This window comes from Nematolebias whitei, chromosome 3 (assembly GCF_014905685.2).
Source record: "Nematolebias whitei isolate Nwh7 chromosome 3, NemWhi1, whole genome shotgun sequence".
Lineage (NCBI taxonomy): Eukaryota > Metazoa > Chordata > Actinopteri > Cyprinodontiformes > Rivulidae > Nematolebias > Nematolebias whitei.
The window spans coordinates 50,808,674-50,822,885 of NC_056500.1; the positions used below are offsets into that span (position 1 = coordinate 50,808,674).

The 14,212-nt window shown below is 40.8% G+C and overlaps 1 protein-coding gene across 1 annotated transcript in view; it reads right to left on the reverse strand.

Annotated features, from left to right (window-relative positions):
* Nucleotides 1-3,722: 3,722 nt before the first annotated feature.
* Nucleotides 3,723-14,212, reverse strand: part of herc2 (HECT and RLD domain containing E3 ubiquitin protein ligase 2) — a gene marked incomplete in the record, with an annotated part of 472,599 nt that continues 462,109 nt past the window's right edge. Inside the window, 1 exon segment of the mRNA XM_037698316.1 lies at nt 3,723-4,538. Coding sequence (XP_037554244.1) covers nt 4,266-4,538 — 273 coding nt within the window.

A 14,212-nucleotide genomic window follows, 5' to 3' on the forward strand; every position in this document is an offset into this window, starting at 1 on the left:
TTAAAATTAATTTGCATTTCCTCAAAGGTACATTCACAATGCCTACACTTACTATACGCAAAACCAACCCCTTCCTTGAAACCAGCAAGTTCATGTTGTGCAAGTGTGTCACCGCAAACTGAAACTACAGCACCAAATCAATCCATTCCACCCCTCTGTGTTTGGACTTGAACACCATTATATAGCAGCTTCAAGTCTTCCTCAATTCTTTGCAATACAAAATCAACACCACACTTGTCAATATCATCTGCTATTGCTATAGCCAGGAGTCTGATTGCCGCCAGTTTAGATCTAAACCTGGCATCTATGTTTCCTAAAGTATAATAAAACAAAAGTAATTTATTTACTGAAGCATGTGACCCAAGGGGATTGCATATCTCTATTTCATCAGAATACAAAATGATTTGTAAAGCAGAATGTTTCACTGAAAATAGTGGATGGGATTTAAAAAAGTTCCCATCAATAATGTCATACAAAACCCCATTTTTGTGGCAACTCTGTGGTGAGGTGTACAACATATCAAAAATCATGGAATTGGACAGCAACTGTTCAAGACTCTTAATAAGAGGTATATAGTAAAAACTTCTGTTTTTGATTGCAAGAACTCTTGATTTTCCTTTCTTAACTCTACAAACCTTTTGGGACATAACTACCTCCTCAGGTTTAACTGGGTTAAAAAGCCTCTGGATAGTACTGTCCTGAATGTATGTAGTAGCCATGGTGGAGAAAGGATCTTGGAAATTGTCCACTTCTGCCAATGCTGCCTGTTGCAGCTGCTCCATACTGTCTGAATGTCGTTCAAAGATCCTCTTCATGGACTCCCTCATGGTGCCGAAAAGAGCAGTTTGATACTGCTGAACTTCACAGACAATGTTACTGAAGGTCCTCTGAGACAGAAACAAGAAAGACGTATATAAGATGAATGCAGTTTGTTCAGTGTGAATTGTTAGTTCTTGCTGAAAATCCAAAAGTCAAAATAACATAAATTTTAAACAGACTTGAGTTTTGAGAAAGATAGAACAAAATGGTCTCAGGTCTCAATTTAGTGTACTTGTGAGTGCAATTCTGTCACAAAACATGGGATTGTGTGTGCCATAATATTGAGAGTATGAGAGAAAGATAGAGAGAGAGAGGGACAGACAGAGAGAGAGAGACAGAGAGAGAGAGAGAGTGAGAGAGACAAACAGGGACAGACACAGAGAGAGAGAGACAGACAGGGACAGACAGAGAGAGAGAGACAGAGAGAGAGAGTGAGAGAGACAGACAGGGACAGACAGAGAGAGAGAGAGAGACAGAGACAGAGAGAGAGTGAGAGAGACAAACAGGGACAGACAGAGAGAGAGAGACAGAGAGAGTGAGAGAGACAAACAGGGACAGACACAGAGAGAGAGACAGGGACAGTCACAGAGAGAGAGACAGGGACAGATAGAGAGACAGACACAGACATACACACAGAGACAGTCAGAAAGACAAACAAAGACAGAAACTCAAAATTATTCACTTCTTCACAAATTAATATTGAACAATATTAGTAAGTTGGGTTAGTGCAATACCTGGGACAGGTGACATCGTTCCCTCACATTGATAGTGAATGCAGCTGCATGTCTGAGAAGATTTTCACTTGATGCACTGGCTCCTTCCTGTAGATATAACAAACATTAAAATTAAATATAGACAAGTTCAGATCAAATGTTAGAATTTAAACTTTATCATTCACGGTTCCAACATTGCATCTTACCGTATTATCACTATGTGAAATCTGGATCTCTTCAAACTCTGGCCTTGGCATTTCATTTTGAATGACAGGTGCATTGACTTCACTGTCAGTCCTTTGTAATCCTCTTATTGTAGATGCACAGTCATAAAAAATTGGTATGTCAAAACGTTCACCTCCAACAGGTGATGGTTCAGATCCAGATGTTGTCAACCATGGAGTAGTTGGATTTCCAGTTGCAAGATACAGGGCATGGGTGCGCCGGATATGGTAGTAAAAAGAGTTGAAGACTCTGTATTCCTCCGTGCAACCATCAATTCCGCATATCACTTGGAAATCTAGGTTTCGGCTATGTGTTGTGTTAATATGGCTCAAAAGAGATTTCAGTGTTATGGCAACAAAAACAAAGCAAATCACACACCTCCAACAGGCCATGTTGTTAGGCCAAAAATGAAAAACAGGCGGCTTAAACAAAGACAAAAGATATTTAAGCAAAATGAAAATCTTCAGTAATGGCAAAGTCTAGTCTTGCAAGAACAGCAACATATGTTACTGAGCATAGAAAATGGCAGACAGAAAAAGATAGCAGTCCAAAGCAGAGACATAGTCTGTGCTTCCCCTCCAAAACCATAAATTGAACTCTTGGCGGCACATCCGTGAAAGAGGGCAATACCAAGTCTTAAGGGGGTGGGTTATACCAACACTGTCGTTAACTTGCATAGTAATATCTTTAAAAAGGGGATTACAACAGGCATAATATTTAATGTAGAATTTATAGTTCTACTATTACATTAGTATGCACATCATTTTCGCTTTTTATAAGCTTTAAACAGACTGCCATGTTCTGCACCTATTTCCCCCTCCTTGCCCTCATTTGGTTGCGTCTGTCGGAGTCCTGTATCGTTTGGCAGCAGAGAGAAGCAGCACGTGGACCGAACTCAGGTAATGAGACATGTTTTTATTAAATCTAGATTTTTTTTACAGTTTTGATTTACTGCACTCATTACAGCCTGGTGACCATGAATGTTTGTTTTCATCAATTCTAACAGCGCACCATGAGTTGTTAGCTGACTTAAAACATGCTAGCTTACTAGTTAGCTTGATGGTAATGAGGTTAAAAAATGATAGTTCCAGTCTAAATGGACAATTTTATATTTTCTGTTGATAAAACCATTAAAACATGAGAATTATTTTATTGAAATCCAGTTTAGTTTATGAAATTAAAGAACAGGAAAAAAACCATCTGCAAAGTAATGGCATAATCTATATGTAAATTTGTTAATGACATCATAACTTATATATTTATAAGCTAGCCCTTAGAACCCTACACCTCTGAACCAGCCGGTCAAAGCAGATGGTCTCTTGTCCTGATCCTGGTTCTGCTGGAGGTTTCTTCCTGTTAAAGGGAGTTTTTCTTTCCACTGTCTCCACTGTGCTTGCTCAGGATGGGAGACTGCAACAAAGACAAGATTCATCTTGTCTGCTGGATTCTTAGATAGAGAACTTTACTAACTGGCTTTTATGTGAATGTTCCTGTAAAGTCCCTGAGACAACTTTGTTGTGATTTGGTGCTACAGAAATAAACTGAATTGAATTAAAACTCTCAACTGTCCTGCTTACACTTTTCTTCTATATTAAAGAGTTAGGGGAAATAAAAGATTGAATTTACAGCTAAACAGAAAACGTTGTTTGAACCTCTGTATATCCGAAGACCATTTTTTTTACTGCTTTACACAAGAATCCGAACATGAGATTTAAGCCAGATTACAATATCTGACGGACTCATTCAAGTAAAATTAAATCTAGGAAATAAAAGTAATTCGCTCTCTGCCTGTATCAGTCTGTGTTGCACTTATGAGTCCTAAAGTCTTTTTAGATTCTGCAATATAAGACTTAAAACAACAATGTTTGGTAAACCTGTCAGTACAGCAACAAAAGGCTACAACCATTCAAACTATTTTTTTTACCACTGTATTTATTAACAGAAATGTATGAACATTTAATATGCAGGAATTAGATCTTGTGTGAATACATGGCACAATCATTTACATTAATTAGTGCACAATGATCGGGGGGTGGGAGGCGCACATACACAAATCCTATAGTCACCCCCTTCACTGGCCTCTGACTGAAGGGAGCCATGTGACGAACACAGACTTCAAGTTTAAAAGATTTTTCTTCATTTTTTATATAAAGAAACATGATCATTACTAAAAAATAAAATAAAAAAATCCTACTATTGTCACACGCCAGTTTTTATATACAGTCTAAAGACAGGAATTTCACACAAAGTAAAGAGAGAAACCTACCACAGTGCCAGGCTGTAAATGCAATAATACGTATGTACTGGTAATCCCACGTAACACAACAACTACATGTGCAGCTGATCCTCCTGCTTCATTTGAAGAAATTAATCAAAGCTGACTGGTGTTTTTTACTTTCTTTATTAGCTTATATTTCTTTTGAAGTTCATTGCACATCCTCTCAACAGAATGTCTAAGTGTGTGAAATAGATTAGCACAGCTTCTCTTGTTGACATCCCCGACTAAACTCAGTGTCCTGTTAGATAGTCCTGTGTAGAGTCTGAGGCAAACGAGTCAGCGTCCTCATTATCGGAGTCCTCACTGCTGTCATCAGCTGCAGGCTCTCCAGAGAGGGCGATGCGAGCGTAATCGTCCGTGTCGATGGATTTGCAGAAGTGAATGGCGTATTTGAGTTTCTCCTCCAGCACTTGTTTGCACGAGTACCTGGGCAACTTGAGCAGGAAGAAACACGTGTAGGACTCTGGCAGGAAATGGTCAGGAGGGATGTATTTGTCCAGCACCTGAACACAAACAGGAAAAATAAAATAAGCTTTACATCTACTGTTTCTTGATGAATCCTCAAAGAATTTCAGAGAAATTGAAATTATTGCAACAAATAAGATAACAGTTATTCCAAGGAGTGACAACCAATGCTGCACTGCAGTTCAGTAAAGGAAGCGGGGCTAATTGAGGGGCTTTATTAATTTTTGAAGTAGTGTTCAGGGTAAAAGTTCTAAACATTTTTTTCAACATAGACAGCTTTATGACCAACCTCCTAACCTAAAGAAACAGTGCAATAGATTGTTTACATTACAGTTTACAGAGTTTACATTCGACAGGAATGACGAGCTAATGGCTAGTTGTAGAAGAGCCAAAGTAGATTTCTGCCATCTTTAAGCAAATTCAATCTCTAAAAGTTCACTGCAGTTCTTGCAAATACAATGATACAAACCTGTACTTGCTGTCCAGTGAGAATTACAAAAATATTTAAACAGAAATATTGTTATATTCCTGCTGGATGTACCCTTAGCTGCATTGGAAATACTACAGCTAGCTGCTGCTACTAATTATACTTGCAAATAACTATAGAATTCCATGTACATAGTCATACACTGAGAAACTGACAAAAGTGAAGATATATGAATAGTCCGACATTTTTCAGTCAGGTCATCTGGACAGTTTCTTTTTTTGTGCTGAAACGTTTCGCCTTCGATCCGGAGGGCTTCGTTTCTTTTCAACTAGTTTGACACGACTGTCAACAAGGAAGAAGGCCAGCAATGGAGGAGGGGGCGTACCAAAGAGACCATCTTATCACAAGCAGAACTGGTTTGTTCCACTTTGGAATAAGCTGTTGGGGGAAGAATCAGTTTTGTTGTGTGTTTCCTTGACTGATGAAGCCTTCCGGATCGAAGGCGAAACGTTTCAGCACAAAAAAAGAAACTGTCCAGATGAACTGACTGAAAAATGTTGGATTGTATACTTGGATTATTGAGCATGGACTTTGTTATATATGAATAGTGTTTGCATGAATCATTATAAAATTTGGTGTAGGGGCAAGGCAGCCGACTCGGGACCCGAAGGTCCTGGGCTCGATCCCCGGTCACTGCACACCTCGTGGTGTCTCTGAGCAGGACACCTCATCCTCATTTGCTCCCCAGGCTGACGTTTTTGCCCCTCACAGCCAGTCATGTTTATGTTTGTTGTTCCTGCCAAACTCTGCCTGCTTATCAAGCTCATGCTCTACACCTGTTCGCCTCCCTCCAGTCACTCAGTCACTGCCAGATTCTCGAACCTTTCACAAGCAGTAGAAATCCAGCGTACCTGATCTCGTCTCTTGCCACGACTCCTTGCCTGTTTTTGACTCCTCGTCTTGCCTGAACCTTCTTGGATTTTTTCTGCTTATCTGCCCATGCTTTCTGACTCTGTGCCTTCCCCTTTGACCATGTCTTTGGATTACGATTCGGCTGTTTTCGGCTCTCTGCTTCAACGTGCTTGACCCCTGCAACGGCTTACGAACCACGACTCCGGATCTCCTTGTTCTGGACCTCAAGTCCTTTAATCTGCTCCGGTGCAGCAGCTCACTCTACAGGAGTGACATCACCAGCTTCCGTGTGACTAAAGCTTCAGCCTCTACACCAAGACAGAAGGTTAGTGAAAACCCCAATATTCACCTGCACCTCCTTATCCACGTCAAAGTCACTAACTCTTCTGTCTTGACAGATTGGACCCAGCCCAGGACCCAAACCTCCACCAGAGATTTCCCACCATTCACAATAAAACTGTTAAACCGCTCTTGGCCTTGGTGTTGTTTTGCTGATCCAAACCTGGTTCTTGTCACAGGCGCTTTCCATAGCTGTCCACTGATCCACCTGGTTGTGGATGGATTAAAAGTAGAGAGCCAATTTCATCTTTGTATGGTAACATACAATGATGACAATACATAACACTATTATTATTAATATTATTATTATCAGTACAATTTCTGGAGTTTAATTTACGGCAAGGATCCATTTTGGTCTTGGACTTGCTTGAAATACTGGTTAGCTTGTCAGCCTAGCTGGGCATTAAAGATTTCTCCAAACTAAGGTTGTTGAGTTATGTACAACAGGTAATAATAATAATAATAATAATAATAATAATGAATTTAATTTGTAACGCACTTTTCATTAACCAAAATCTCAGAGTACTACAGAGTGCAACTAAAATCAATGATAAAATCATGTGGAGGCAGAATAGGCTTGCTTAAAAAGAAAAGTCTTTAAGCCTTTTTTAAAGTCAGTCAATGATTGTGGAGCTCTCAGATAGTCAGGGAGGGAGTTCCAGAGGTGGGGGCAGCCACACAGAATGCCCGATCTCCCATGGTTCTTAATTTAGTTCGTGGAAGGTGGAGGAGATGACTGTTCTGTGATCGTAGGGACCGGGTGGATGAATATGGAGCAAGAAGGTCCTTCAGATAATCTGGTGAATTTCTGTATAAACACTGATGGTGATGAGAGCAATTCTGTATTGAATTCTGTAGGTGACAGGAAGCCAATGGAGGTTATGGAGAATGGGTGTAATATGTTCAAATTTACGAGCTCTCAATAAAATCCTGGCTGCACTGTTTTGAATATATTGAAGCTTCTGAAGGTTTTTGCCGGGTATTCCAGTAAATGGAGTTGCAGTAGTCGAGCCTGGAGGAGACAAAGGCATGGACGAGTTTCTCTGCATCAGCAAAAGTGAGAGCTGGGCGAAGTTTGGAGATATTTCGAAGATGGAAGAAACAGGTTTTAAACAGATGCTTAATGTGATTTTCAAATGTAAGATGAGAGTCCATTTTTATTCCAAGATTTGTAACAGAGGTGGTGAGGGGGATGTCTTGTCCAGAAAAAGAAATAGTCGTTATAGTTGATGTTTGAACCTGGTGAGGGGTGCCAATCAGTATGGCCTCAGTTTTGGAGCAGTTTAACTGAAGAAAGTTCTGATTCATCCATGCCCTTATCTCCTCCAGGCAGGTAGAGAGGGCAGTGAGTGAAAATGGAGATAACAATGGTGAAGATAATGCTCCAGTCCTGATGTAAAGCTGTGTATCATCGGCATAACAGTGAAAAGAAATGTTGTACTGATTAATAATTTGACCTAAAGGCAACATGTAAAGGGAAAATAGCAGGGGCCCTAAAACTGACCCTTGAGGGACACCACAGGAGACACAGACAGTCTGGGACTTGGCATTGCCAAGACTAACACATTCCAGCCTATTGGAGAGGAAAGATTTAAACCAGTCCAGGACAGTGTCACAGAGACCGACCTCCACATGAAGACGGTGGAGGAGGATACTATGGTCCACAGTGTCGAAAGCTGCAGTGAGGTCAAGGAGAACAAGGAGGGAGGGAGAACCAGTGTCAGCAGCCATGAGGACATCATTGGTGATCCTCAGCAGTGCGGTCTCAGTACTGTGAGCTGCACGGAAGCTAGACTGAAACTTCTCATACAGAGAGTGTTGTTGTAGGTGGATCTGCAGCTGAGCAGCAACTGCTTTTTCCAGCACTTTTGACAGAAATGGGAGGTGAGAAATTGGGCGGTAATTAGAAAGAATGTCTGGGTCCAAATTAGATTTTTTTCAGAAGAGGCCTAATGATGGCAGTTTCAAGGTCATTTTCACACCTGGTAGACTCAGTTCAGGACCAGTATTCATGACCTTTTGTTACATTTGAGCTGGTGCATTTGCATTCACACTGCACTGTGCAGTCGAGTCAACCTGTTGAACCAACCTGTTCCCCCGCTCGCCTGTGGGGGCGCTGCACCAAGAACTACTGAAAGAAATGACACAAAAACCTCTGAAGACACGTCTTCTTCTTCTTCTGTAAATAAAAATAAAAACGAAGTGGCATCAAGTTTTAGCAGTTTTAGGAGTTATATTTTGTCATTTTTCAAAAATGGACTCAGCATGAGCAGAAGATGAGTCAGAAGACCATGGAGAATATTGTTTTTCCACACAAGGCAGCTGACGGCTCCAAATAAGGTAAGAGCAATGTGTGTTTGTTTACCCTGCGGAGCGGGGCTCAGTCTGTTTACATTCACACTGTACTCGAACCGCGCTGGAGTTCGCTTCTACCGGACCGAGACCTAGGTTTTAGCCTGGGCCAGAGTTCGCCTTTTTGTTCCGTGACAGAGTTCGATGGCACGTTCACACCTCCCTAAACAAACCAGACTTTCTAAGAAAATGAGCTAGAGTTCGATTAAAGCGGACTAAACAGGGCTAGTGTGAATGCACCCTAAGAGGCAGTGGAACTTGACCAGATTGCAGTGACTTATTTATTATTTGTGTGATTAATGGGCTTATTGCAGAGTGATTGAATTTTATGAGAAACGAGGGGAAGGGATCCAGGGCGCAGGATGAAGGTTTCATTTTCTTGATGATGGTCTCCACTTCACTCAGAACAACCTCATCAAAGCAGTTCAGGGACCCAGAATGCAGACGGGTAGATGGCAGATGAAGATCAGGGAGGCTATGGAGCTGAGATCTAATGGAGTTAACTTTGTTTTTGAAAAATGAAAGGAACAGGTTGCATTTTTGAACAGAGTCCTCATGAGACTGTTTAATGGGATTAAGGAGATGATTTATTGTGGAGAAGAGTTGTTTAGAGTTTCCAGGGCAGTTGTTGATGATGTTGGAATAATATTTGGACCGTGCTTCTTTAAGAGAAAAGGCGTAGGCTTTCTGATGTTCTTTATATGCCTGCTGATGTACAGAGAGACCAGATGATTTTACACGTCTCTCAATAGCACGGCCAGCTGATTTCATCCTGCGCAGCTCAGCAGTGGACCAAGGGGCTGAACGGGAGAAAGACACCAGCCTTGCTTTAAAGGGAGCATGGAGGTCCAGAAGCTCCTGGAGAGATTGGTTGTAGTAATCCACAGAGTCATTTGCAGATGAATGATAGACAGCGGTCAGGGAGTGGAGATCAGAGGACAGAGAACCTCAGGGGAAATGTTTTTAAAGTCACGGAACTGGATAAGTCGTTTAGGATTTGGAGCAGACGAAGATGAAGGCACTTCCAGGGAGATGACACTGTGGTCTGAGACACCCAGGTCTTATACAGATAAGTTATTGATAGGTACAGTGTCTGTAATCACCAAATCCAGCGTGTGCCCCCTGTTGTTCGTAGGGGCGTCAACATATTGAGTGAGATTGAGAGAGTCCAAAAGAGACTTAAACTCTGCTGCCAGAGGGGAAGAGGAATTATCAATGTGGATATTTAAATCTCCAAGAATAATATTTTTCACAGGAGAGACGCAGAAAAAAGTGAGAAGGTCATGCATCTCTGAGTTAAATGAAACATGTGGTTTGGGAGGCCGATAAATCAATATAACATTCATCAGGAGGGGGCTTTGAGGTTGAAGCCAAACATTCAAAAGACGAAAAGTCCTGAGAAGCCAGATGTGATAACTTTAAATTACTGCGGTAAATTACAGCCAGACCACCACCACGGCCAGTGCAGCGGGCTCTCTGCAGGTAACTGTATCCAGAGGGACAGGCTTCATTCAGAGAGCTGTACACATCTGGTTGATGCCATGTTTCAGTAAGGCACATGAGGTCCAAATTCTTCTCCAGAATATGATCATGAATAAGACATGATTTATTGGACAGTGATTGAGCATTGAAAAGTTTTATTTTAATACTGGTTGGAGTAGAAGCCTTTAGAAGAGGTTTAAGCAGCCTGAAGTCCACTCCATGTTTTCCTTGCCACTTCGTGCGCTGTGTTCTTTCAGCAATATCAGGGACTACAGAGGCAGCATTCTGATGACGTAATCGATGTGCAGCAGGACTGGTAGACCAGATGGAAGGGATGGAGTCAGACCCAGCTTGCCGAGAGTAAACAGTTCTCTTCCGAGAGCCTCTATGGACATAACAAGGTCTATGCAGAAGGCCCAGTTGTTTAATGGTAGAAACAGAAGGTGGGATGGAGCAGTTGTTAAGTCCAATCAGCTGGGAGGCGGAGTAGGTCAACATTGACGAGCCAGCCAAGCCGGGGGAAGCTAGCACAGAGCTAGCCGCTAACAGCAGACCCACGGCTCTGAAAAAAATATCCAAAAAGCAGTGCGATGTAATCCACATCACAGGGGCACAGGAAAAAATCCAGCAAAAGATGACGACAACTGGAACAATCCAGACAACATAGGAGGTTGACAGAGGCAGCAAGGTAAGCACAAAAATAATAGCTGCTAGTTCTTCAAGCAAAGGCCGAGCCGCCATGCTGGAGTTGTAGGTTGACAGCAATAGTCCTAAATTCCGGGAGTGCTAATTAAGCTGTCTGTATAAGTACTGTTTGACAAATCATTAAACAAAATAAATCCAGATAAATGTCCACGAATATGGCAACAGTATAACGACTTTTTAGCGCGGAGAAGCGGCGAACATGCAGCGCCAGCGTCCCCTCCTGCTGTAAGATAGCATTTCTTAATAACTTTTCCACAAACTCCAATTTGTCAACTTGCACCTCCACACCCACAAGACAAACAGGAGTTCATGAATATATAACTGTATTTATAAAAAACACCAGAACAATCTGAAATATATAAATATTTGAATAAAATGATTTCCAAAACATTTTCATTGGTACAAATAAAACAAGCATTGGATTCTACATAATTTTTTTTTTTAATTAACCTTTATTTAACCAGGCAAATCCCACTGAGATCACATATCTCTTTTGGAAGGGAGGTCTGAGCCTGAAAGCAGACTAACATGCATGTTTTTGATCTGTGGGAGGAAACCAAAGTACCTGGAGAAAAACTCAACACAGAAAGACCCCAGGTCCAACCGGGGGTTGAACCCAGGACCTTCTTGCTGTGAGGCAACAGTGCCTGCAGAAGACTTTACGTTACACACAGCATACTGTGTTCACTGAAGTAAACATGATTTGAAGACAGCATGTCTGTATTGATTCTGAAGTTGTTGTGCAATCCGAATAGACTGATTTATCCGACGTTTCATCCAGTGTTTATACAAACCGGATTCCAAAAAAGTTGGGACACTAAACAAATTGTGAATAAAAACTGAATGCAATGATGTGGAGATGGCAAATGTCAATATTTTATTCGTAATATAACATAGATGACAGATCAAAAGTTTAATCTGGGTAAATGTAACATTTTAAAGGAAAAATATGTTGATTCAAAATTTCACAGTGTAGTGAACTAGGCCTCCGACAACAATCTGTCTCTGAAGACCTTCATGGGACAAGAACTGTTATTTCATGATGGACTGGAGACCTGTCCAGGGTGTACCCCGCCCCTCACACAGTGATTGCTGGACATGGGCACCAGCGACCCCCGTGACCCAAAAATGGAATAAGCGGGTAAAGAAAATGGATAGATGGATGGATGGAATAGTTATGTACCACAGCGCTTTAAGGTTGCTGTAATTAAACCTTTACTTAAGAAGTCTGACCTTGATTCAGAAATTCTGGCCAACTATAGATCTATATCTAATCTAACTTTCGTCTCAAAAATTCTAGACAAACTAGTTGCAGGTCAGTTGCGTGAACATCTACAAAGAAATAATCTGTTTGAAGAGTTTCAGTCAGGGTTTAGAGCTCATCATAGCACAGAAACAGCACTAGTAAAAGTCACTAATGATATTCTCATGGCCTCAGACAATGGACTTGTGTCTCTACTGGTCCTGTTAGACCTCAGTGCTGCATTTGATACAGTTGATCACAATATTTTACTACAGAGGCTTGAATATGATGTTGGGATTACAGGAACAGCTCTAAAATGGTTTAAATCATATCTATCTGATAGATTCCAGTTTGTAAATATAAATAATAAATCTTCTTCATACACCACATTTAGTCATGGAGTTCCTCAGGGCTCAGTGATTGGACAAATACTCTTTACTTTATATATGCTTCCATTAGGTAAAGTTATTAAACAGCATGGGATAAATTTTCATTGTTATGCTGATGACACACAATTATATTTGTCCATTAAACCCAATGAATCCAATCAGCTACTTAGACTACAAGCATGTCTTAAAGACATAAAAACCTGGATGACCCTTAATTTTCTCCTGTTGAACAGACAAGACTGAGGTTTTGGTTTTTGGACCTGAGCACCTTAGGAATGAATGTTTCAGTCTTTCTCCCTCCTTAGATGCATTAATCTGTCCTCCAGCTCTAATGTTAAAAATCTTGGTGTTATTTTTGATCAGGACGTGTCTTTTATCCCCCACATTAAAAACATTACTAGAACCTCCTTCTTCCACCTGCGTAATATCACTAACATTAGAAACATCTGATCTAAAGATGATGCAGAAAAACTGGTCCATGCATTTGTCACGTCTAGACTGGACTATTGCAATGGTTTATCATCTGGATGTCCAAATACTTCTTTAAAATGTCTTCAGTTGATCCAAAATGCTGCTGCCAAAGTCTTAACTGGAGTTACTGGGAGAGATCAGATCTCTCCAGTTTTAGCTTCTCTCCATTGGCTCCCTGTCAAATCCAGAATAGAATTCAAAATCTTACTTCTAACCTACAAAGCTCTCAACAACCTAGCTCCATCTTATATTACAGATCTTATTGTTCCATATTTTACTAACAGAGCACTTCACTCTCAGACTGCAGGTTTACTTGTGGTTCCTAGAATTTACAAAAACAGAATAGGAGGCAGATCTTTCAGTTCTCAGGCTCCTCTCTTGTGGAACCAACTTCCAACCTCTGTCTGTGAGGCTGACACATTGTCCAGTTTTAAAACTAGGCTGAAGACTTTCCTTTTTGCTAAATCCTATAGTTAGGGTCGGCTTGGGTTTCCTGAGCTGTCCCTTAGTTATGCTGCTATAGACTTAGACTGCTGGAGGACAAACTGACCACACTTTTCACTCTGCTGCTGTCTTTACTTACTCTGCTCAACCTGTTTTGTATTTGTAATTATTTTTTCTATCCTTAACATGTTTTTTTGTCTTTCAGATACACCTGGACCTACAGGTCCTTCTCAAAAAATTAGCATATTGTGATAAAGGTCATTATTTTCCATAATGTAATGATAAAAATGAAACTTTCATATATTTCAGATTCATTGCACACCAACTGAAATATTTCAGGTCTTTAATTGTTTTAATACTGATGATTATGGCATACAGCTCATGAAAACCCAAAATGCCTGTCCCAAAAAATTAGCATGTGTGTGTGTCTTATCTCACTCAGCCTTATAACCTGTATCTCTCACTCTCTGCTCTTTGAATTGAGAAAGTTCCTCGGATGAGGAACGAAACGTCTTCTGTTACAAATAAAGTCCAGCTGTTTTTGTATTGAACGTTTTTTGAATTCATCATGTCCTGGATGACTGAGAATCTTCACCAGCATGTACCACAGACTGTACCCAGGGGAGGCCACACCTAGTCTGTATGGTTTACCTAAAATCCACAAACAAGGTGTACCTTTAAGACCAATCGTTAGCATGATTAACTCTGTCACTTACAATGTTTCCAAATATCTGGCGTCTGTACTCATCCCTTTAGTTGGCAGCTCAGAACACCACATACAGAACACCATGGACTTTGTGGACAAGGTGAGGGATGTCACCATGGAGACTGATGAAACAATGGTCTCTTTTGATGTCACATCACTCTTTACGTGCATTCCTGTTGATGATGCAGTAGAGGTGGTCAGTTTAAAATTAAAATCAGACACCACTCTGAGCAGCAGGACCA